The 24,811-nt window shown below is 41.4% G+C and overlaps 3 protein-coding genes across 11 annotated transcripts in view; 2 read left to right on the top strand and 1 right to left on the bottom strand.

Moving 5' to 3' along the window:
• The first annotated feature begins 70 nt into the window (after positions 1–70).
• Positions 71–7,131, top strand: LOC119223607 (ERBB receptor feedback inhibitor 1). The gene is made up of 4 exons (XM_037480953.2): positions 71–319; positions 3,287–3,439; positions 4,093–4,172; positions 5,059–7,131. The coding sequence occupies exons 2-4, from the start codon at positions 3,393–3,395 to the stop codon at positions 6,057–6,059; spliced, it is 1,128 nt and encodes a 375-aa protein (XP_037336850.2). The 5' UTR covers positions 71–319; positions 3,287–3,392; the 3' UTR covers positions 6,060–7,131.
• A 112-nt stretch (positions 7,132–7,243) lies between these two features.
• emc1 (ER membrane protein complex subunit 1) lies at positions 7,244–15,780 on the bottom strand. Its single transcript, XM_037480951.2, has 22 exons — positions 15,624–15,780; positions 15,047–15,174; positions 14,893–14,958; positions 14,646–14,739; positions 14,433–14,561; positions 13,998–14,124; positions 13,714–13,863; positions 13,343–13,510; positions 13,027–13,098; positions 12,728–12,826; positions 12,508–12,604; positions 11,932–12,048; positions 11,344–11,543; positions 11,001–11,150; positions 10,544–10,705; positions 10,305–10,424; positions 9,887–10,024; positions 9,077–9,250; positions 8,728–8,938; positions 8,536–8,620; positions 8,318–8,447; positions 7,244–8,144 (listed from the first exon to the last, which is right to left on the bottom strand). The coding sequence occupies exons 1-22, from the start codon at positions 15,713–15,715 to the stop codon at positions 7,965–7,967; spliced, it is 2,889 nt and encodes a 962-aa protein (XP_037336848.2). The 5' UTR covers positions 15,716–15,780; the 3' UTR covers positions 7,244–7,964.
• Positions 15,781–16,408: 628 nt separating this feature from the next.
• Positions 16,409–24,811, top strand: part of ubr4 (ubiquitin protein ligase E3 component n-recognin 4) — a 46,703-nt gene continuing 38,300 nt past the window's right edge. For 4 of the 9 annotated variants that reach the window (XM_062563857.1, XM_062563866.1, XM_062563850.1 and 1 more), the window contains exons 1-15: positions 16,409–16,545; positions 17,959–18,056; positions 18,180–18,283; positions 18,541–18,670; positions 19,649–19,794; positions 19,932–20,031; positions 20,444–20,585; positions 20,712–20,836; positions 20,949–21,073; positions 21,308–21,367; positions 21,525–21,715; positions 21,838–21,937; positions 22,416–22,568; positions 22,932–23,049; positions 24,461–24,502. In XM_062563857.1, the coding sequence (XP_062419841.1) occupies positions 16,421–16,545; positions 17,959–18,056; positions 18,180–18,283; positions 18,541–18,670; positions 19,649–19,794; positions 19,932–20,031; positions 20,444–20,585; positions 20,712–20,836; positions 20,949–21,073; positions 21,308–21,367; positions 21,525–21,715; positions 21,838–21,937; positions 22,416–22,568; positions 22,932–23,049; positions 24,461–24,502 (1,759 nt within the window). In that variant the 5' untranslated portion in view covers positions 16,409–16,420. The remainder of the gene's footprint in view (positions 16,546–17,958; positions 18,057–18,179; positions 18,284–18,540; positions 18,671–19,648; positions 19,795–19,931; positions 20,032–20,443; positions 20,586–20,711; positions 20,837–20,948; positions 21,074–21,307; positions 21,368–21,524; positions 21,716–21,837; positions 21,938–22,415; positions 22,569–22,931; positions 23,050–24,460; positions 24,503–24,811) is intronic. The other 5 variants (XM_062563867.1, XM_062563848.1, XM_062563868.1 and 2 more) reach the window with 3 other exon arrangements.

Genomic DNA, 24,811 nt, shown 5'->3' with positions numbered 1-24,811 from the left:
TACTTTTCCTTGTGACGTTTAGTTGTTCCCCAATGTTTTCTTTTTGAATGGTGGTTTTCTGTCTCCCGTCGGGACTTTTGGGAGGAGTCACAGTAAGGTTGTCGGGGGGCTGGAAGGATTTATAAGGAGATGTGGAGCCCGCGTCACGCGGACCAAACGAGTTTAACCTCCTCCCGGGGATGTTGACAAAGGAGGGACGTCGCACATGGTTCAGTTTGGACTGAAAGACATACCCGAACCAGCAGAGTGATCTTATCACAGCGACCAGGAACAAGTCGACCGACCCGGCCTCCGCCGATGCACAAATACCGTTTTAATGGTAAGACTTTCCTCCCGAAAACCGGACTTTAACACAACTTAGACTTGGTAACCACCGGCTGTGTTTGAGCCCGCTAATTTGATCGTATGTCTTACCGTGACCGTTTAGCTGTTTCTGTGTGACCGACTCGACTCTTCTATCGTGGTTGTTTGTCTTTGTTTTTGATGAAATCCCATCTGGAGACGAGGGAGTCCCGGCCGGCGCGGCCCGTCCACTGCCGTCCGCTAGAGGGCGCTGACGTCATGGGCAGCATGTACGCGTTGGCTAACGAATTAACACATTAATTACATTTTAAGTTAAATTCTAGTGATCACACACACACACATAAATAAGGAATGGAAGGAACTATAGAATATATATTGTGATTAGGTACAAAACCTAGTTGGTTGGACTACTCAAAAATGTTAATAATGTAGACTTGCGGAACATCAACACAATAGTATTGGATTTATGTTTTTAATTATTGAGAATCACCTTCGTTGTAATTGTCTTTTCTGCCAACAACACCAATGGAATCAGCTTCAAACCCAAATAACAATTTATAATCGGTTTTGAAAAAAAAGGTTTTAAACTGTATATTGGTCATTTCAGTGTGAAGCGTATATTAGCCAGGTGTGTTGTGCAATTTATCCTGTAATACAGTAATAAAATATTAAATACCCATTTAGTTTGTTACATAGGCCTCTTACATATGATATATTTAGAAACCAATACATATCGAGTTGAAAATCTGTAACAAGTCTGGTTGTTGCTAGACTATTAACGATACAATAATCCTCTTTCTATAAAACTTTATGAAGGTCTCAGTCACCAATTTAAATGTTTTCCCTTACATTATTTTTTTTCAATTTAGATTATTTGATTAAATAAACTTTCATCTAGGCTGCAAATACTTATGCTGAGAAACTGCAGTAACATATCACATTATTTCTTTGTATTTTGTCTATTGAAGCATTTGGCAATAAAGGCATTTGGTGAGATATCTATCCAGCCTACTAAGCGTAAGTGTAACTTGGCCTGCAGAATTAACAAAAGGTATATCAGGTTATGTAAAGCACATACTTTATACCAGAACATTAATTAAATGATCTGTAAAGGTCCAGTCAGTGAATGGCCTATTGCCTGAAAGAAGTTGAGACAGCCCATCGAGGCTCCTGCATGAGATGAACAAATTGTTTTTCAGGGTCTGGCCTCACCTTTTGAACAGCCAAACAGTTTGTGGGTCAGGCTCATACCTTGGCCATGTCAGCCTGTCGCCATGGCGTATCCTCGGCCCTAACCTCATGGGAGAGTTCACTTGTATTTTCAGGCTTGCTTCACTGCGCACCAAAGTGACACAAAGCCCCATTCATGCCTGAGAGTGGCTCCATTCATGGACACTGAGTACTTGCCGGTAGAATTCATAATTGTTCAGCGTCTTCCATCTCCGAGGATCACTGGCGGAAATGACGCAACAGTCAGTTGTTTTAATGATGACATGAATATTCAAATGAACGCATGGGTCACTGTTTTGTTTGTGGTGGGTTTTGTGTTGCATTATGCATGCTCTGAATTGTTTTGCATCCCACATGGGACCGTAGGCATGTTAGCGACATGAAACAGAGCAGGACTTTGAAGAATAAGATTGCAACGTGATAGTAAAAATTGAGACCCCGAGCTGCCCTGCGGGCGAGTGAGAGGCAGGACGGAGGTTAAAATTGAGTGGTTTGCTGGAGAATTGCTGCATGGTTGAATTCTAGAAGCAATAACATACATTTATAGTGTATTTTTTAGTTTTTGTACTTTTAGATATAGCCATTATTATTTTATTATAGGAATATTAAGCAGGATTTGTGTAATAAATATTGTTTTAAATATTTGACGTGGCACATTTAACTTTGATCAATTATAATTTCAACAGTAATCCACTGTCAATGTAATGTAATAATGTAATGGATACTTTGAACGCTGACTGTGCAACGGGGTCGAGTGTCGCTGACCCAGGGGTATGTCTTGGTTTTAAACCAAATGGTCTCTTAAACATAATCTTTGACCCTTGACCGCGTGAGTAAAGCCAAGGAAGCTGGCATATGTGTCCCTCCGCCTAAGGGAGAAATCATTCAGTGTTCGTGACAGATCTTTCCTTTAGCTTTTCAAATTCAACAAAAATGTAACAACAACGTTTTCTCATCACTCTGCAGATCGTTACATATTTCAGGAAATGGCTAATATTGTGCGTGGGTCTCGGTGGTGGAGTTTGTCATGCAGTATCGTAGGAATGCTGCACAATTAGGGCCTGTTTTAAGGGCGGATACTGCAGGGTTTTCATGGTCACAGAGAGGAACGAGGGCGAGGAGTACTGCTGCCCTCCCACATCTGACCCAGAGGTTGTCCAATAGCCTGCTCATCAGACAAATGGCTTTAAGGTGAAACCACAAAGAGATACACATGCCAGCTGCCACAGCAAACCAAAGTATTTGACCGGGCTTGTGTGACTGCTGTTAATACACAAGGGAAATTCAACATTAAAAGGTTTCCCTGCAGGACGCTCTTTTTCAGAGAGTGTTCATATCCATACTTATTATACTGGTATAATATAGATGTTCTGTATTGTTAATATAACGATTCATATATATTATGTTTTTGTGTTACCAACCAATAAGTATTTGTTAAAGAAAGTCTACCCGACCTTTTGCCTGTCTGGTAGGATGAGTGCGTGCAGCTGGTTGTGGTGAATGGGGTTGCGCTCCAGATGTGCACTGTTTATATGCCCTGTTCATGGCCAGTTCACACTTATGGAGGTGTGACCGGAACAAATAAGAGGAGTGATGTAATGCAAAAGCCAAATGTAGAAGTATTTAAAGGCTTATTCCCACCTGACACATCTGCTACAACTAAATGGGAATGAACACTTGTACTCTTAGTCACGGAAAAACGAGCAGGTGATAATACTCCTCTAATACTGAGTTTTCTGTGTTTCTCCGATAGCTTTCTACAGGCTAGAATGAAGCCATGATGGGTTGGATGGAGCTGACTTGTGTTCACATACCAAACAGGCCAAAGTGCTTTTTAAGAACACAATTTCTTCCACATAATGGCTGGGAGTGAGAATAACTACTGGACACAACATGACCTGAACAGGTACGCAGACACGGCCGTCAGTAGTGATGAACATGTCATCAATCACAATAGTCAGTTATTATTATAGGAGTGTGACAATACTTACACATCTATAATTTCAACGTTAAATTAATATCAAGAGTATATTTCTGGCATATAGTCATATTAAATACTTACCATTCAATAGGTTTAAAACAATCTTTGCTGTTATTTCATCATGTTTTATATATGACCAAAAAATAACAAATAGAATGGAGTTATTGCCATCAACATTCCCAAGTTTTACATTCACTCTTGACTCGTCTTATCCACAGAATGAATCCTTATATGTCTGTCATCTAAAGTTTTTGATAATGGCAATTTTAAGTAAAATAGCCCTCAACCCTCACCGTGGCAATCTGTATGCCACACATTGTCCTCTATAGTTTGACCCTTCACGCTGGAGAAGAATCACGCTATCAGGGTCGACAGATAGGCAATAGATGTAACATGCCGCATTTAAACCTCTTACATAATGTACATACCTGACGGAGAGCAGAAAATATGTTCTATTTAAGCATATGTCATGCTTGTTTTTTTCACAACATAATGACTTACTCATGACAGGTTTTGTGTAGGAATGATTTACACACATACACAGCTTTGTACATTTCTTAACCTCTCTTGTGTTGCAGAGAGGGTTTTGGCCTGAGTGTTGACATGGATCAAAACCTGACGGAGCCTCAACGGCAGCAAATGGCCAAAGAACTTAACTGTGAGTGTTTTACTTATTTTATATTAACTGTAAATTATTATAAAATGACTATGAGAAAAACTACAGTTTGACAAGCAACTAGTTGAGTTCAGTTGGATGTGTGTGACAATGGTCTAAATGCTTTGTGAAGAATCTTAGTTTGAATTTCTGAATGAATATTGTTATAATATTATTAGTCTATATTTGATACATGAATTACTATGACAACCTGTTTAGATTTGTGTGAGTTACGTTTACCTGTTAAACTAGAAAGGAACTAATTTAAGGGTCATACATACAGATACATATACAATATATAAAACAGATGTTAAACACTTTGAATCCATATTATTAAGCCTGTCTTGCCTGTACCAACCACAGTTTAAACCTGCTTTATGTAGTAAAACAGCATTTTGAGTGAGTTTTTCATCACTGGACGGAGCTGAGAACAGATTGCAGCAAGAGGCAAAGCGGATGCTCGCTGGTCACCAGCTGTTCCTGCAGTCCGGGGCACATCGGATGTTTCCACAGGGAAAGTTATGGGAAGCTCTGTTACGATAATGGCCTCAGCTGCCGACAATGGCGATTCCTCTGTTAATCAGGGTGTTGTGGCTGATGTTTGACGAAGAGGGGGATAGGTTAAGCGGTTGTTTTCGACGTGTTTTTACTCCCGTTTCCTGGAAGATACCTCCGGCCAAACAAGAGTTTTTTTTATTTCTTTTTTTATTAGTAGAGTGGGTGCTACACCATCACGCCACTCGCGATGGAAGTCGTTTTCCATGTTTCCTCTTTGGAGAATTGTTTTTGCTGAAAAGGAAGCAACAGGGAAAGCAAAACCACGGAAGGAAAAAGCAACGGTTTCTCAGTGTACAGTTGTCTAATTCCTGATGTTTCTTCCCATCCCCAGGCAACATCGCCCTCTCACAGCCTCCTTTCTACTCCGATGCGTCCCGCCTGGCGTCTGACGGCATGCTGCGGCCTCACGAAGGAGACCAGGTGGTCCCTTCTTCCCAGAGACGGACGTTTTTTGGGGGCCACCCGAGAGAAGCCAAACCCCTGCCGCCTCTGCCTGACCCTGAGGAGGTCATGTCCGATGAGGCCGCCGACAGTGAGGTGGAGTTTTTCACCAGCGACCGGCGGCGCCTTTTGCCCAAAAGCTGTCCCAAGGCCATTAGCCGGGACAAGAACAGAGACTCTGGCCAGGTGAACTACGCCTACCAGGAGAGCTCTTGGCGGGCGGGTGGTGCTGGACCCGGCACCATGGCTTTCTCGTGGCCAAGCAGGCAGGACAGACCAGCCGGAAGTAGAGGGGGCAGCTTCTGGCCACTTGCTCCCCGGGGTGAAGACCACCAGCGCGTGGGGTCGGCAGTCGGCGACGCTTTGTCTAGCAAGCAGCCCGACCAACACAGACTCCGGGTCCCCTTTTCGGGCGCTGATCCGCAGCCGCTCCTCAGCAGCACCTCCAGCTGCCTCCCTGAAAAGCCGCTAATCCCTCCTCGCATCCCCATCCCGCCAAAGCCTCTCTCAAAAAGCGCCAGCTCCAACGAAGAGGACAGGCCTCCCAAAATTCCTCCGAGGGTCCCTTTGGTCCCGCCGTGCCCACCGCGTACCCCGAGCCCCAAGCGCCTCCCGATTTACATCAACGGCGTGATGCCCGCCACGCAGAGTTTTGCTGCTAACCCCAAGTACGTGAGCAAGACATTACAGAGACAGCAGAGCGAACGGGTCCCGCCTGCAGCCCAGTTTTCGCCCTGCATCGTTCCCATCGTGAAGGACGGCAGGAAGGCCAGCGCCACACACTACATCCTGCTGCCGCCGGGCCGACCGCCGCACTCGGACAGACGAGAGAGACTCCTGAGCGAACCGGCCCGGATGGGAACCGGCGGCGGCGTCTGGCAGAACAGATAGAAACCGCCACGGGTCACCGAGCGAGAGTCGACTTGACATCGTTGTGACGCGCTGTCGTGCAGAGCCAGTGACAAACATCTACCTGCTACATTCACACTGTCATACTGGTTGCTGTTTTCAATGATTGCTCATGTCACACGATACTGTGAGGGTTTTATCTTTTTTTTTTCATCTTACCGGTCAGTATTGTAGCAACATGAAACAGTTATAACATTCCAAAATTTTCACTAACGGATAAGAATATTTAGATATGGGTTTTTAATTGGGGTTTTTTTCTCAGTGACAAGTCTTGTCACTCATTTACTTTTAAGTCTGCTCACATCACTAACACATTCCTTACAAGAGCGCAAATCATTACTGTAAGTACAAGCTGGGCTTGTACTAATCTGATCATTCCATGTGCATCTTTTAATGACAATGCTGCTTGAAATTTTAAGTAAGTTTAATTTATTTTATCGCTGAACCATTCTCACAATTAAGACACGTCATATTTAACAATGTGGCCAATATTAGCACAACAAAAACAAAACATGGTATGAACTACAGTGAGAGAAATACATGACAAAGCTCTTGGCTTCCGTTTGTATTTTAGTGCTTACGACTTGCTTTTTGAGCAAGCTAAAGCCCTCCTGCAAAAACGCATCATATTCTATGCTCAAGTTCAATCTATTTAAGGGAAACGATGGTCTCACCAACAGAATACATGACTGAAACCCACGGCCAGCCTCAAAATGATTGACGTCTTTTTAATACATATGAAGTAAACTTACGTTCTCACTACTAGTGTTTATGCTCAGTGGACACATGTTGATATTTATGATGAATTATTTTTTGTCTCAAACAAGGTATGTTGAAAAAAAATACCAATTGGGCCAGATTATTTGTGTGCATGTGTGGGTATGGAAGTCATGTTACGTTTACACTGTAGTGATGCAGAACCCTGTCTACAACCGAAGTTCTCATGAAGAGTCAGTGCCAGATTTGGCCTAAGCAAAAGCTGTTTATAATGTCAATGTCAAAATTAAATTGTTTTTTTATCTATTTATAGAAATAAAATAACTTATTCATTCTATGTACAAGGGCTCAATGTCTTTTTTCCACATCACAATGATGTCACCAAAATTACCAAAATTGCATCAACGCTCTCTGGAAAGTTGGGAAAACAGAAAAATACACTTAAACTGGGAGTTCTATAACAAATTTTAATGGAGCATCAACAGCGGCAGACAGTGGATAAAAACTTCTAGCACAAGTATAAGCTGCAGGATGAATGTACATAAAGACAAGGCAAGAAAATGGTGACTGTGCCTTTGGTGGGAGAGCCACCAGGAAAACACAAATAACCACTCACTGTCCATTCTGCATTATCTGCTCACAGTTCATTTACCATCAACACAAATTGCATTTGGGAATCAAGGATTCTGCAGGATTTAATTTCCAATATGCTCCTATGTTGCATAACCAATTTTTTTCATTGATCTTGAAATATGCAATTCTTCTCCATCAGTCTACTGAAGCTGAAATGTCAAACAATTTTTTTTGGGGAAAAAACTACATTGCTTAACCATCTAATTTTCACACGTGTGGGAATTTACAAATTCCAAAAATTTGTTAAATCCTATTTCATTTGTTATTAGTTATGTGTTACGTTTAATCAAAATGACATGGCACATTGAAATTATTCCTTGTGCTTGCAAAATAAGTTAAAGACATAAAAACCTCAACTAATTCCTCCTTTCACCCCCACCCCCCCGTCCCCTCACCTCTGCAGTTCCTTAAGGGCATCATTGAATTTGACCCGTGTTCTTCTACAGGCACCGCCTCAGCCGCCTCTTCTCCTCTGCTTGGGCTGAGGTCCTTCACGCAGCCTGCGGTGCTGCGGGAGATGGGATTGTGACCATTGCTTTACCGCCAGGCCCGGTTGAGCAGTTTGACTTCTGCCAGGCGTTTGCTAATCATGGTGGCGAAGAAAAGTGCAAAGAGAACGCTGCTGATCAGCATATAGTCGTAGTCGTCTTTCAGTACGTCAAACTGCTTTGAGGGATAGACGCGCGTTTGGTAGATGTCGAGACCATATGCCACCACCTGTAAGGAAAGGGAATTATTACGGTCTAGTTGATGTTAAATGAAGAACACCACAAATGGTGGAAATTCAGACACATTGTGGCGGTTTGACAACAAGTTTTTTTTCATGACATAGTTAAGTTTCATATGTATTAAAACAATGTGTTGTCTCAATATTTCTATGGCAGACTCACCAGGCAGGTTGACTCCAGTCCAGACGGCGCAGTGTGAATTCCTCGGACTCTTGATACAGTCTGATTGTAATTAATGAACCACTCAGTTCGGATCAGTAGCTCTGGCGCGTACGGTATCAGGTTCTCTTCCCTGGAGGCCGAGGGAGCGCGTTAGAGACACATGAAACATTTGAAAAGTGAACGAAATGTTTCAAATCAAATTTGACTGGAAGACGCACCGGCTTTGCTCCGATACGATCTCTGGCCGCCGAGGGTCGAGGAACATCTTGGGTAATGACAAAATGCCTCCAGATGGCAAGCCAACTGTTGAAGGGAAATTGTATATGAAAATCTTTTAATCAAACACAACGGGGCAAACAGTAATGGAAAGAAGGGGATTTTCTTCATTGGAGGCACTGCCTCAGACTCACTGAGCAAATGGCGGCTGGTGATGCCTTTCTCCGTCAGCGTGGCCTCCATGGTAGAAATCGATGAAGGGAAAATGTAAGACTGCTGAAGCACTTGAGGAGCATGCGGCCGATCCAGCGAGCTGAACACAGTGCTGTTGTAGAGCTCCATCCCTTCATACAGTTCAATGACGGAGAACTCGTTCCTACGCGATTTGGTGCTCCAGTACTCGTACTGCAGTATCACACAGAGACGTTGGAAACATGAAGATCACGACGGTTCCCTTTCAACCTTCGCTTCCCCTTGTGTTCAATAATAATGTCGGAGCAGAGTCATTTCAATGGAACAGCTTTAGCTGTAAATATTACTCACCACCACCCAATTCTCAGAGTGCACAACATGCACCGGTCCTTTGGTCTTCCTCTGAACAGCCTCGTGGATGATGCGACCGGTCACGCCGTCAATCAGGAACATCCCCACGAAGCTTCGCTCCTGATGCAAGTCTGTGCTCTCAGTCACCACAGCCAGTAGATTTGGGTTTAGGTACTGTGAGAACATTAAATATAAAAGGCCCGTAATAAGATATGTTGTAATGTTAAAATACGAAATGGTGATCGTCTACATTTAGAAAAAACGTTTGAACAATTTAAATTCGAAACATAGAGAACCCAATAAATGACAGATGGGCTGGGTTAAAATTGACAGAAAATATCACCTTCCGAAAAGGTTACGGATAAGATGATGACAGCATATTGTGGCAGTTATTTCTGACAACACATAAATAGACAGCAGGCTCTTGTGTGCCACAAACTTTTGCACTCTGGGATGTTATAAGTATTGTGATCTCTAGAATGTATAACAGTGCTGATGAGTTTTCTTTCACACTACCCTCTCTAGCACAAGCCCGAGGAGGAGAAGACGGGGTTCCATCTTGCTCAGTCAGTGTTGAAGAGGATGTGAGTCACTGGGGAAACTGTGACACGATGTACAGAATTCTTTGGAAAGTTTTCAGCCCACATCAAACACGAGGAGCAACTCTGTCTTTCTGGATGACGTGGTACAGCGAGAGGTGGAGGCAATTAAACAAATCCAGCACCAGCAGGAGACGTGACAACATTTTCAAACGTTCTCTCAACACTCTTTACAAAAAGTCAATACAAGCTTCTGGGGAAGTTATCATACCTTATAAAGGACACTACGGTCTCCCATGACTCTGCCCTGAGAGTGCACGTGCTCATTGGGCCTTTTCCCTTTGACCGAGACAATCTTCTGTACCTCGGTGGGGAGGACGATCTCCCAGATCAGCTCAGTCGACAAGTCCTGAGCGCACAAAAACAGTCAATGGTTTTTGCCAATCAGGCATCCGTGAGCTAAGTGTCATTGAGCAAGAGAACAGACTTCTGGCTATAAGACATATTCACATACATTTGACTCACAGTCAAGTCTACTCCATATACACTCGGTATTTCTCATTCAAAATATACTTATATTTTTTTTTCATACCGCATTATAGACGACAATGATATGGAAACAATTCTTGTCACCTATGGCAAACAAAGGTAAGAACTGGGACTGGCTCCAGTCGTGAAGCCTTACTTACCGTCCGTAGCCTGTAGCCAGAAAGTCGTCCCTGGCTGGAGTCAACAAGATAGAAGAATATGGACGAGGCTATCTCCTGGAGCTGCTGAAGTACGTTCTTTGTAGAGGGGAAAGCGGACACCTGTGGAAAAAAAATAACAGATGCATACAAGATGCTTAAAGATTGCGTGTTGCTGTGGCGGATGCACAACATGTCCACCATTAGTTAAGATATAACGTTCATCTGAGTTCGACACTGACCTTGTACTGGTCATCAACAAGGAGTAAGACTTTGGCATAATCCTGGTCCATGACAGGCAGCATGAGTGACTGAAGTATCGGCTGAGGCAGAGCAGGTGGGTTGACGTGACTCTTCTTTCCAAAGATGGGATTAAATACATGGAGTGAGGCCAGGCCAGTGTCCTTATGAAAAGAAGAAAAAAAAGAAAAGGAAATAAAACACACACCAGAGCGGCAGTTATGTTTTTCTTTTAAGCGAAAGTGCTGGAGAAAGTATTTTCATGTATTTAATTGTTTATGCGTTGCAGCAGAGCTCGGTAGAAACTTCTCAGTCTGTGTGAGGTACAACCATTAATAATTGATCTTCTGATTTCAGAGCTAAGGAATTTGCTTTATTTATGTTTGAGAGACGCAGAAGATAATGGACTTGACTCCCGCACGGAGTATCTTCAGGCACAAAGCGCTTGTTATGGAATACCTTGTCTTTGATGAGCAGTGTGCACTGCGGCGGGTGAGGAAAGTGAGCAGTGGTCCGTTGCACCATAAGTTTAAAAGCTGCATTCGATGGGATGTTCTCCAGGTAGTGCTTCCATAAAATACTGCCGGTCTTGCTGTCGATACCAAAAAGCTTAGCGAAAAATAAGCAGAGGAATAAAATTATTAATTGACCATCAAGTCCACCTGACCATGAAATAAATAAATGAAAGAAAGAAAGAAATAGAAAAGAAACTTGTTGAAACACAAATGTACAGCAGAGCTCATCTCTCCTGAAAGCAAACCTGACATTAACGTCCATGAGAGGTGAAGCTTTGGTCTCGTACCTTCCCAGACGCAGTAACCATAACCATCATCTTCCGCAGGTTGAACTCGTCTCTGGAAAGGTTCTCAATGGTCACTTCATTCTTGACTTGACTGCGAGGCTTCCTCGCGTCATAGAACATTTTCCAAAGGTGGGCGATCCAGGCCTGCAGCAAGATGAGCTGAGAAGAGAGCCTCTTCAGCAACATGGAGAACAGGCCGTCTACACAAAGTACAGAGAGAACACAGACGCTGCTTGAAGACCTTCAGTGGACGGAGAACCGCAACTTGGGCATGCGATCGGACCGGTGTATCTCACAATGACATGCGTGTGGCAAGGGACTGTCAGTCAACAACAGGACATCCTAACGTTAAGCTTAATTACGTTTTGTTATGAAAAGTGCAGAGGCATGTGTTACCTTGAATGGCTGAATCCAAGTGAAGCAATAGAAAAGAAGACAAAGACAACAGAACGTGAAGCAAATAGCAACCAGGCAGACTTTCCCAAAGACATCTGTTTTACCAAAGCAGGAATAAAGTGGACTAAAGCTGCAACGGTTATCGATCCTGGACAATACGGAGGAAAATAGGGATTCTGGTTTGAAATTTACCAGCCTTTTTGCCAAACTCTCCTTCCAGCTCCGCCTGCGTTCCTGTCAGAGGCAGATCCACCATTTCCATTGTCACCACATCTGAGAGGGCCTCTTCTCTCGTCCACATTACACGCCCTGGAAAACAAGACTCATTATTGTTCTATAATCTTTAATTCTACTTTACGCACCCCGTGACAGTATGCAGTTTGTGTGGTGCTTTCAGTCTATTGAAATATGACATACTCCTCCCCCCCCCCCTTGCCCTCATGGAAAAAACAAGAAAATAATTGTTATGATAACTGAGAGCCAGTTTGTGGTCCACACGGATGTCTGATGTGGGCAGCAATTACGATGGTTCACAAGTGGAATTTAGCTAAATGTTATTATTATTATATTATGAGTCTGTTGGAATCTCAACAGTAAACACAACCAATGACCAATGTTTGCATGAATCAAAAAAATGAGGGAATGTAAAATGTTCAGACGTTGGTGCCACCCAGGGGTAGAATTACTAAACACCACATGGCAGTAACCATTGGATTAAAATACCCCAGATATCAAACCAACAAAGATTCCCATTTTCTACATCCATACCTGGCTGTTGTATGAAGGTGAGTGTGTGGTCTTCCGTCTGCACCATGACCCTGTAGCCAACAGAGTCGTCTTTCTTCAGGAATGCCTGCACATACAGCTGGAAGAAAAACAAAGGAAAACCCATCATGTTAAATAATATTTATTGGTGGGTAGAGAAAATGGACGGAGCCTTGCCGACTTGACCAGCCTGGAGAACAAGTGGGAAGAAATTTAAGCTCACCTTCTCTGGTTTCCCACCAAAAGGATCCATATTAAAAATCAGTGTTGTGTCTAGAAGTCTGCGTCCAGTTTCTGCACTGAAGAGGTTCAGACTGCAAGCCTGAATCAGAAGAAAAGCTGGTAATGTCGAGGGTAGCACATTTTATCTTTATTTAAAAAAAAAAAAAAAATCAACATTCCAATTACAGACAAAGAGACAAATAAGTTTATACCAAACTATTTGATCATTATACTGTAGTTTGCTAAGAAAGCACCGGTTATAATTTAAAAATTTGACTGTAGGATTTGACAATAACTCACGGTTTTATTCTTGGGCGACATTACAGCAGCTACGGTCTTCTCTCCAGGTGTAGCAAATGACACCAACAGGGCCTATGGATTGAGGGATATCAGTCAACTCATTTTTATACTGCTTCTTAATATAGCTATTTGAATATCTCACGTTGAGATTGACCCCTTTTTAAATGATTAAGTTACTCAACAATTCTAAAATATTAGAGGAAAAGTACATTTCAGACACAGAAGATTGTATCCAGCGTGACTTATAGTTCAAGAATTTCAAGATGAAAATATAGAATATTTTGCATGAGAGAGAGAGAGAGGAACTGTTACGTACAGGCTTGAAATCTCTCAGTGTAACTATCCGATCATTGTTGAGCTGCAGAAGCAAGTGGTGTTCTGGCCCGAGCTGAAGAAAGAATTCTGACAGAGGGGGGCGTGCTGGGTTGGGCTGCGTGGACACTAGTACTGGTTGGAAGCCGTCGGTGACTTCAAGTCCCAGAGACTAAAAATAGAAATGGTAATGCACATAAAATAGGGAAATACATTCACACAATAATTGAGGTAAATATAAAAGAGGGACAGCTTCTATATGTAGGTAGACAAATACTAGAAATAAAAGACAAATGGAGACCTGCAAAAAACAGAATATGTATATCATTGTCTTTTTCCAAAATAAAATGGTTTTGGCTTAATTTTGATGGATACCTGCAGGGGGATCTGGGTCATCTCTGACTGTCCATGCAAGTCAAGCGTGTACAGAGATACAGCTGGTGAGTCCACACACGTCAACATCCCCCGGCCAATCACAGTACAGCTGGCCTGGATGTCAGACAGCCACGGAGCTTCCACAGAGGTCTGAGGAAAACACAAGCATAGAATTTAATAAAAATATATGTACTTGTTGTATTTCAAAAACATTTGTATAGTATAAAAATGATACTCTATAGAGTCTACAGCATTTTTATAGTGCTACTTTGAATCAGGATTACCTGCTTGATTATTTCTCCATCATCTAAACTGTAAGCAACAATTGCAATATGGGAATGAGGAACAATTCCCAGTGCATACACCTCCCCATTTCCACCAGAATACACAGCCTGGTAATCCACTGTTTCACTGTTGACATGGAAAGAAAATATATTGCGTTACCATTTCTGTTTATGTATTCTGTTAATGCCTGAATTAATAACAGCTACGTATCTATCTGTGTATGATTTATTTCAAATCTTGGCGGTGTGACTTAAATGTATAAAGGATTTTTTTAATTAATTCTTTTTAATTTGAACCAACATTTTCACGATACCTTGAGCAATTTTTCAAACAGGAGAAAAAGTAATTAAATAAAAAATTATTCTTTTTAAAAGTATATAGACAAAATAAGGTTTCATTGTTGAACCATTTATATAAAAGAGACATTCACTTGCCTTTCTGGTAGATTCTCGATCCATTTTTGATGACCATTAGAAAGGTAATGGAGAGAGAGGGCAGTTTTCTTCAAAACAGCCACGTGTTTCACGATGTCTTGCTGGCCAACTAAACATGCAGCTTGGAAACTATAATGTGTAACAAAAACAGTTAACGTCTGTTGAAAACAAAGACAATTTTACTTAACACAAGCCAATCAAGAAGGTTATCACCTGCCAGAGTCCAGGACCATCTCCCAGTTCAAACCACCAACATTTATGTCCCAGGAACGGAGCTGGCGGCCGTTACCAACAACGACCACCGCATCTAGAAGTCAAGAACACTTTTAAGAGCTATCCGCTTTCAATCGGGCAGGAGAAAAGGTCCAAAGTGTTAACAGTTTCAATACATAGAACAATTTTATTATGCGACAATAGGGGGACTAAAAGTCTGAGAGCTGGAATGTAATGACCAAATCACCTTGTCCATGTAGCAGAAGAGCGTCAATGTTCCCCTCCGGCCCAGTCATATCCACATGCCGCCAGACTGTGACAGAAAGCGATTAAGGAACACTTAAGTATGTCAACAGAGACAAATAGTGTTTCAATACTTTGCACTACGTTAAAATACCCACAGAGTTCTCCGGTCCTCGTATTGAGTGAAGCAAAGACATTCTTCTCGGTTGCCAAAAGCACCTTTTTGGATGACTGCACATGTGTGTCGAAATGGGCAAAGCGAACCTTGCCAACATATTGCTGCCTCCTGTGAATCACAAGAGAGGAAAAACAACCTGCTCAAAAAAGCAAACATGGTGTATCATTCAAGCTGATTATAATAATGATGGAAAGTACAGCAACTACTACAAGGATCAACCACACAGTATCATGAACATCATTGATAAAACGCTTTCCAAATGTTCAGAAATGAATTTAATCGACATTTACACAGACAGTTAGCTTCCTAAACATTTGGTTTCAAAAAGACAAATTCAAATTGGTAAAAAAGCCAACAGCACCTGCAGTAAGCTAGTAAATACAATTCGTTTCATATTTTTTAAATATCCCCTCTAAGTAAGTATCTTTTCTCCAGCTCAAACACACCGGGTCGCAGCTAGTGACTGTGACAGGTGTTAGCATTAGCATTAGCATTTCCACATTAAAACATGGTTCACAACAACACACATGTTGGAGCGTTCTCTGGATTTATCTTACCAGTCAAATTTCCCTACTTGATCCTCAAACACAGACTCGACAGTGCCGCATAAAATGATAAATTTAAGGCATAACAAAATTAGCTTTGCCATTGCAGCAGTTTGTTCTTCAGGAGAAAAAGGAAGCCGGAAGTGTGCGTGTCTCCTTCACGTGTAGTGACCGAAAGGTGCTGCCCCCTGCAGGGTAGAAGGGTACAGAGATACTATTAAACTTTCGCATGTCCACTTAAGTTCTGATTAAACGTAGGTATAATTGGTGGTGATAAATCCACCACACCTTTCTATGCTGGCTTGAATTCTACCTTAAAGTGTTAAAATACTACAGAGAATTTAAGAAACTTAACGTTATATACGAAGAAAGTTGAAAGCTGATGTCAACAAACAAATGTTTTTGATTACTGTGGACAAAAACAAACAAATACCGACAACTTGAATCGAAACAAATAGGTAATCAAAAACAACTCTGAGTTTTAAGACACATTTGACACGTTCTTCATGTTTACTCTGCTGGAAAAGGGATAAAGGACCAGACTTTATTGGTTTTCTGTTAAAACATCCATCGGAAGCCTATTCATTGAATGTTTTAAAGGCATCATTTTATTTGTATAAATAAATTATTGGGAATTGTGTTAAGTCAGGAATGGAAATAGGTTTTTGGGGGCAAACCATAGGGTCAAACGGCGTAGTATTTAGTTTGACATTTTTTGTTGACCTGACTGTAGTGTGTTGTGAGCGCCCCCCCTGATTTACTTTCACTCTGTCAGTACAGTAGCTAGTTTTTTTCTATGGGATTTCAAGATGGCGTCGAGCGGAGGAGATGTGGAACACGAATGGACATCGGCAGTACGGCCGCTTTTATCAGCGTCGTACACCGCTTTTGAAACGAAGGAGCTACCTCAGCTCATTGGGTCGATCGTAAACAGGTAACCGATTACATGTCAATAAATTCCGTGTCTCTATTTACTCAGATACTAGCCGGGTCCACCCATGAGTGAGCTCACAGGCTAACTTGCTAAGTTAGCTTGGCTGGTTAAGTTGGATGGCAATCGTTAGCTGCTAAGCTAACGTTAGCGGCTAGCAAGCTACTTGAGCGTAACTTGTATTGGCATCGAGTCAGTTGATGACGTTAGCTGATATGCTAATGTCGGCTAACTTCCTCAAAACGCTATTTAGCTCACTCCTGCTGGTTATTCATAAACTATTTCAAATATGTCTCGACTTGTGAATGGTTGACCTTGATCTTCAATATATAATTGTTGTGCAATCGTCAGTCGACGCCGCAGTGCAATGTTAAAAAATGTGCCTCATCATTAGCTAGCTACCCCAAACATTAGCAAGTAGTTAAGCTACCCAAGGGGCCTTACAAACGGACTGGGTAACGTAACGTTAAAATAGCCCAGCCATAGTTAATTGTGGACTACGTCAGCTTTCGTAAGTTTATGAAATGCTATTCAATCATGTTCTAAGCTTGCCATATCCGGTCTATTATGGTCATGTAAATGTATACAGGTGTATACATAAGGTGGTGGAAAGGTTCGCCAGTCAGTTTAACGTCATCTGTTTTGCCTGTAGTGGGGGTGAAGTGGGCGGGGTCATTTTAACGATCAACTTATTTGTGATTAGGCAGTGACGGCTCGCAGTAAATGTATTTTCAATAACATGTTATTTTGTCAATATTGCTTTATTGTAATTAAACTCGAGGATAAATAAGAAAATGTGACACGATGTGCTACATTACAAAGAGGGTGGTGCAGTGTCTGTCACGCAGGAGGAACTTGCCTTTAGCAAGAGTGTGAGTGCCAGAACTTAACGCCATTTAACTCAGGAACCATTCGTTAATATATCGGTTTAACGTGCCCATCTCGCCCTGCAAACTAACAATCCGTCCTAATGATGATGATTATTAATGAGTGGCCAGGTTGTCACTTTCAGTTTATCAGCAGAACTCAGCAGAAAAATGAAAGAGCTTCTCCGGATGTTCAGTTTTTTGGTTTCACTTCCTAAAGCAGCAATTGGCCTGTAAATATTAGTATTAATATTATTAGGCTGGTTATTTTCATTTTCAAATGAATCGCCCATCTGACTGTATACTATGTCATGGTGATAATTCAAAATACAGGTCCATTATTTGACATATTCTTAATTGTAAAGCAGAGATCAGAAACAGATACGGTTATAAATGGAGATATAGGGCAACACCTTGAGGCCATCATCAATCCCGTTCCAAATTTGCTGTCTTGCCCAACCCTCTTCTGCTTCAAGAAAAATTCTATGAATGTTCTACACACATTCATTTTGGACAACGTTTAATTAGGTAATTCACTTTTCATTTGCAGTGAATCGGACATTCTTCACCACGACAAACAATATGAGCCCTTCTTCTCATCATTTGTGGCACTCTCTGCACACTACATCACCACAGTATGTGGGCAAAGTATGTATCTTTCTTTTTCTCTTAAATGTGATAGAAATTGCAACACTTATTCTATTCACATATTCAAATTTGACAGGTTGCGTTTTTTCCAGCCAACAAATTATTTTTTCTCTGTCTCTTTAGTACCGAGAAATCAGCTGCTTTCAGTTGCGGCGGCGTGTAAAGTGTTGATTGAATTCTCATTGCTGCGCTTGGAAAACCCGGATGAGGCATGTGCAGTATCACAGGTGAGAGAAACCAACTGCATGGGAGAATGTAATGTAGGATGCCATTGAACTGATTAGTTTCCATTTTTTCTGTTTTTAGACGAGCGGGCTAGCCACAGACTAAATATAACATTACTTTCCTCGACAACCCCTTTGTCTCCATTTAGTTGTTTAATCGTCAGTGTTTACATTTTTATTAGTTAATTAGATATTTTTAAGTTCTCTTTTTTTTGAAAAGGGCATTATTTACTTGGGTAATAATGTTATTTTTTCCACAGAAACACCTGATTCTTCTAATAAAAGGACTTTGCACTGGCTGCAGCAGACTAGATCGCACAGAAATCATTACTTTCACTGCTATGATGAAATCTGCCAAGTTGCCTCAAACCGTCAAGACCCTTTCAGATGGTGAGTGTCCCCTGAAGCTTTGTGTATATTTCAGCTTGACGCCGTGGTGCGAATTCTTACTTTTACTTTTTTGACTTTGTAGAAACGGTGTAAAGAAAGAAGTCAACTGTTACTTGCATTTGTTACATGCAATTGTGTGACTTTGTTACAATGTATAAAAATTCACTGTTGCACAACCAAGCCGCGCCAGTAGTGATATGTAATTGATAAACAGATTCAGGTAGCCATTTTCAGCTGTTGGGCAGGTGGCACTGTGCCCAAGAGCGCCATCAAGTGTACAGCAGAGGTAGCGTTGGCTCTGGTTATATAGGGACGGTAAATGGATGGTTTTTGAAGTCAATGCCATTTAGGACACAGCCCTTCTCAGCAAAAGCAAACATTTTGTGTTGAGGAAAAACAAACCTCAATATATTACATTTGTATTCCTAATGGCAGGCAGCGATGTTTGAAGGGAAGCAGAAAATGTATATAAATCATTACAGTTCATGGGGGAATAACAAGGCACCGACTAAAGTTCAACAGTAGACACCCCCGGGCATTACAACACATCCCAACTAGTGCTAAAAGCAATAATGTACTATTTAAAATGTAAAGGCAGACATGACGTGGCCTCGATGAAGCATTGGGTACTTTGTGGTTACGCATGGTTATTTTAATGAGATTATTGACTAAGTGTCATCCCAACTAGGGGGGGTAGTACTCGGATGGCGGCGTAGTAACGGTTCAGCCAACACGGGGGGGGGGTGGTATTAGTTGGCCGAACGGGGTATTCTTCTTTGGACTTATTCCTGCCATAATAATGTCAGTGTGGAACTGCCGTGGAAAAATAACAACAAAATGTATTTCTTTAACTGCACATTTCCTCGGGGGGGGAACACACTGATTAACTGTTTCATTAAGTCTTTTGGTAGTTGTCCTCTACTTATTGAAAAAGCTTTGGTGTGTGAAACATTGTCTCCTTTCTTGTTCATTTAATAGTGGAAGATCAGAAGGAGTTGCCGAGTGCTGTGAACCCTGAGCTTCGACACAAAGAAGTCCAAATGAACTTCTTTAACCAACTGACTTCAGTTTTTAACCCTGACCTTACCACCATCTTAGCCTCCCCGTCAACAGCACACATGCAGGCAAGTGTTTCATTGTCTCTATTGGTGGTTTTACTGTCAAAATGCTGCCGTTATATGCAAGTTGCTGTAAATGAAATTAGAATCAGCATTTTGTCGTTATTTATGTTGTGTTAAAAAACATCTCTCTCCAATTATAGGCTGAGAGTGATTGCGATGACCAAACCACAGATCAAGCTATTCAGGCCAAAATGAAAAACGCCTTTGTCTCTCAGAATGTGTCAAACTTACAGGAACTTGGTGGGTTATTGCTTTTTTGGAAGAACATTTTTGGTTTATCAACACTCTCTATACTGTTAACACGTACTGATTTAGTTTTACCCTATGGTTTGTGTTAAAACATGATGATGTTTTAACAAAATTGAATGATTCCTGAGGATTTTGTAGACATGTGACACTATTTTAAGATGATTGTATTCTTTTTAACAGACTTGTTCAAATCCTCATCAGATGATACTTTCTCTGTGCTTATATTCATAAATGTAAACACAGTACTTTAAGTGTCCTGCTGGTAATTTGTTAGAATTTTGGATTAGTCCATTTTCCTTCACAACCTTTTCACGCCACATGAATCGGCACTATTTTTAACTTTGCCGTGGGTTCTTCTCGTACTAGGGCTAATAGTTCATTTTTCCGTAACTGATATTTCCAGGTGGGTCTGAGAAGTTGCTACGAGTGTGCCTCAACCTGCCCTACTTTCTGCGCTACATCAACCGTTTCCAGGATGCTGTATCAGCCAACTCTTTCTTCATCATGCCTGCCACCGTGGCTGATGCCACTGCTGTCCGCAACGGGTAATTCCTCTAATACAACTTGTCTCAGGTCAAAATGTTCTTTAGTCAAGGTTTTAATTAAAACATTTTTAGAATGTCTAGCTTTTTATATCTGTATTTAATTACTTCTGTAAAACCCACACCCAGATTCCATTCACTGGTGATAGACGTAACCATGGCTTTGGATACACTTTCGCTGCCTGTACTGGAGCCCTTGACACCAGGCCGATTACTGGATATGACCGTGCTGGCTCTGAGCTGTCTCTATGCCGGTAGGTGACAACGAGGAGTTGTAGGCAGGACAGCGGTACTGTTACAAACGGTTGACCGCAGAGCATTGGGTCATGTTTCTAAATTAAAAGTGAACTGGTTTCCCCTGTTTAGGTGTGAGTGTGGCAACTTGCATGGCCATCCTGCAGGTGGGCAGCGGCTTGCAGCTTCGCTCGGCCTCCACCGGGACCAAAGAGGAGGACTATGAAAACGACGCAGCCACCATTGTCCAGAAATGTGTGAGTAGAACAATATATGCTCTCATTAGTTTTGAGACACCACTATTTTCACTTTTTAACATATATAATGCTTCTCATAAGTTCTTCTTCTCACGAGATTTACTAATTTACACACTTCTAATTATGAAATTGCTCAAATCTCTATTTGTTATTTTAAACAACTTTGTCAGCGTTTGTAACACAATATAGCACATTTAAAAATGGTAACAAGTACGACGTTTGTGTTTGCCACAGCTGGAGATCTATGAAATGATTGGACAAGCCATCAGCAACTCACGCAGAGCTGGAGGAGAGGTGAGTCCAAGGGTTCAGAGCTGTACCAGCATATTAAAAAATAACCGGTTCAGCGGCATTTGAGTCCTTTCGTCTGGGCCACAGAAGTGATCTGTTCAAAGCAATGTGTCAGAGGGTTTTATTAGATTGTTTAGTTTTGTACTTCTGTCTACTCCAGCATTATCAGAATTTCCAGCTGCTTGGAGCCTGGTGCCTACTAAACAGCCTGTACCTGATTCTCAACCTGAGCCCCACCGCCCTGGCGGATAAAGGCAAAGAGAAAGATCCCCTGGCTGCCCTGCGCGTCCGTGATATCGCTTCTCGCACCAAGGATGGTGCGGGATCGCCTAAACTTGGTCCTGGCAAAGGGTAATTTCCAATCAATTTCAAATGCTTTTTTATAATGTTTCTAAAGTCACTGTGGCTCAGTTTTGTCTTGATTTTTTTGTGTTCATGATTCATAACTTTTGTCCTTTTTTTTCTTCCATAAGGCACCAAGGCTTTGGCGTTTTATCCGTTATCTTGGCAAACCACGCTATCAAACTTCTGACTTCACTTTTCCAGGATCTGCAAGTTGAGGCTCTACACCGGGTAAGTCAAGAAACAATCAAAATACTCACACTGTTTGCCTTATTTTAAAGTAAATTGCCATTATTTTACATCAAATTTCTTCCTGTTGTAGCACATCATGTAAGTGCGAGTCATTGTAGCAATTGCCTCTGCCGAAAACATTACAATCAATAGGGAAGTTGTAATGCTGTCTAACAACCAGCATCTGACTCCTCATTGTATGGCCTTTCAGTTTTTGTCCCATGTTTTTACAATAAACAAAGCATACCTACATGTTTGGAATCCAGTCAACGATTAACTGACGACTTCAGTCTTCAGGCGTTACTCATTCACTGAAGCTTTATGCAAAGCAATTGTTCTATAGAAACAACGTTTAGAGATGGAATTAAATGGCTATGAAAGGTTGTCATATTGTGTTTGAATTAATAATACGATGGTTGTAAACATGCAAGAAAAACCTGTAACAAACACATGCAAAAGGAACCGTCTTTCTTGAAAGCCATGTTTCCTGCAGGGTTGGGCGAGTGATGGGCCCCCAGCTGAGCTCAACATCATGGCACAGAGCACGTCCATCCAGAGGGTCCAACGGCTCATTGACTCTGTCCCCCTGACCAATCTACTCTTCACGCTTCTCTTCACTTCCTACAAAAAGGTAAGCTCATTGCCCATTTACATCCATGCTATCTGCATAATTGCTCGTAATATTGCATCTTTCACCTTTGCAAGTAGAAAAAGTTTGACAATGCAGCATTCGTTATTCCTCAAGAGGACAGCCTAATATATTCTTATGTTTATTTATAAAGAGTTCATTTTGATTAGTAAGAAAGCATTTCTTCAAGTAATCATATTTTATCCGTGCAACACATGAGGTGAGATAGTTCAAAAAGACATGCATGCAATAAATATATAATGTGAAGGCAACCAGTTGTTGGAATGTAGCAAGCACATGAGAGATGTTTTGGCGGTGGTTTTGTATCCTCTACGTACTTAAGATTGCTGTATTTGCTTCCTTCAGGCTTGTGTTCTCCAACGCCAGAGGAAGGGCTCAGTCAGCAGTGATGCCAGCGCTTCCACAGATTCAAACACCTACTACGAGGATGATTTCAGCAGTACGGAGGAGGATAGCAGTCAAGGTACTTCATCACTCTGATTTCCTCCTTTTGTAAATCTAATGTTGAGGCTAGAGCATGCACTCACATAGCAGCTTTAGATTTGTAAACAGAAGAAAAGAACACCTCTGGCTGTTGTCGGGGGCATTGTTTTTACTTCAGTTTTGCACTGATGATACAATGAACATATTGTTCTGTACAGCATTCATAGTATTGTAACGGCAGCATCAAAACACTGGATAATTTACAATTCAAGTCTATCCAACTTGAAAGGAGTAGAGGACTTGGGCTGACATGATAGGCATGAGCTCCCTGCATGCACGCTTGCGCGCACACACACAATAAACGCAATAAAAATATGTTGTTCCTAAAATGAATGACTGAATGAATAGTAGTGATAAATAATCGGGATCTCATCATTGTCCAAAATAATCGTGATTATTTTCTCCTAATCTTGCAGCCCTGGTACACACACACAGCTGACAGCAAATCACAAAGTCTAATCAAGAGAGACAAATAAATAAACTAAAAGTCATATTTTTTGCAACTCGTTGACTACTCCGTTGCTCAATCAGAAGTTCAAACAAGTGTAGAAGGCAATACCTGAAACTTCCCCCAGCAAATATTGAACGTACACTTACTGAACCACAATGCTCCCAGTCTTTTAAAGCGTTTACAGTACGTATGTTAACTTATTTTAATGCTTCTGGTTGCCTATACATTCTTCTAATTAAGAGACAATTGTCAAGAAGAAGAGAAAGTCTAGCATTTTTTAGTCATGCAAAAGGTATTTACAAACAAGATCAAGAGATTATTTAAAATGCCTTTATTCAGGGGATGTAGAGGACACTAAACATTGGCTTTGTATTGGGGAAAAACAACTTGATCTAATAATACAAATCTAGTTTTAATTTCCCCATTAATGAGATTAATATCTGTTCCTCACAGCAAACAGATAATTATTGATTATCTAGAAGAGTCCCATTTGAGTTTAGCTGAGCCAGTGTCAGTGCTGAGCTGTGTAAACGAAGTAGGAAAAAAATGTGGGATGTCAGTAGAAAAGAATACTCATTAACGTTTGTTAAATAAGGACAAATTGTATGCACACAGTGTGCGCTGGAGTTGTATCTGTGACGCATAGGAATACAATTAACTTGTTTAACCCACTGAAAAAAGTGCACGTTAGCTGGAATGTAGCACAACATGAAAGTGGAAGCAGTGTTCCTATTCATTTAAATCGAAAAAGAGCTGTCCCCAAAAATGTATAAATAATCGTGATATTAATATTAATGAACATATTTTCAACTATGATTTTGGCCATGATTGTGCAGCCCTAGTGCACGTGCACACACACACACACACAGTAATTTCATTCAAACCTTTTCCCCTTCATCACTTAACGCGACAGTGTAGTTGACAGTGTCTACTATTTCAGCAGAGAGAAGACAGGAGAAGACAAGTGCAACTTGTGTCTCAGGTCAGCGGTTTTCTGTCCTCAGGTCAAAGACTTGATGTCCACTTCACTGTCCTCGATTCATTTCGTTATTGTTTGTCTCACAATTTGGGGCCTTAGCTGTCGCCCCAATAGCTTAGAGAATGACGGAGCCACAGATGAAGAGGCTTCTTGCCTTTTAGTGTGAACAACGCTTTCAACTTAAGTTAACATGAGAAGGACAAGTTTTGTCAGAGAGATTCATCTGTGGCTCAGTATGGTTCAAAGGACAATACCAACGGTGTTGACATGTGGAAGCTCATTATGGTTTTTGCAAGCATTACAACCGTTGAT

The sequence above is a fragment of the Pungitius pungitius genome, chromosome 1, assembly GCF_949316345.1.
Source record: "Pungitius pungitius chromosome 1, fPunPun2.1, whole genome shotgun sequence".
Classification (NCBI taxonomy): Eukaryota; Metazoa; Chordata; class Actinopteri; order Perciformes; family Gasterosteidae; genus Pungitius; species Pungitius pungitius.
Note: the sequence above shows the minus strand (reverse complement) of the source record. Positions and strands in the feature narration are given on the sequence as shown.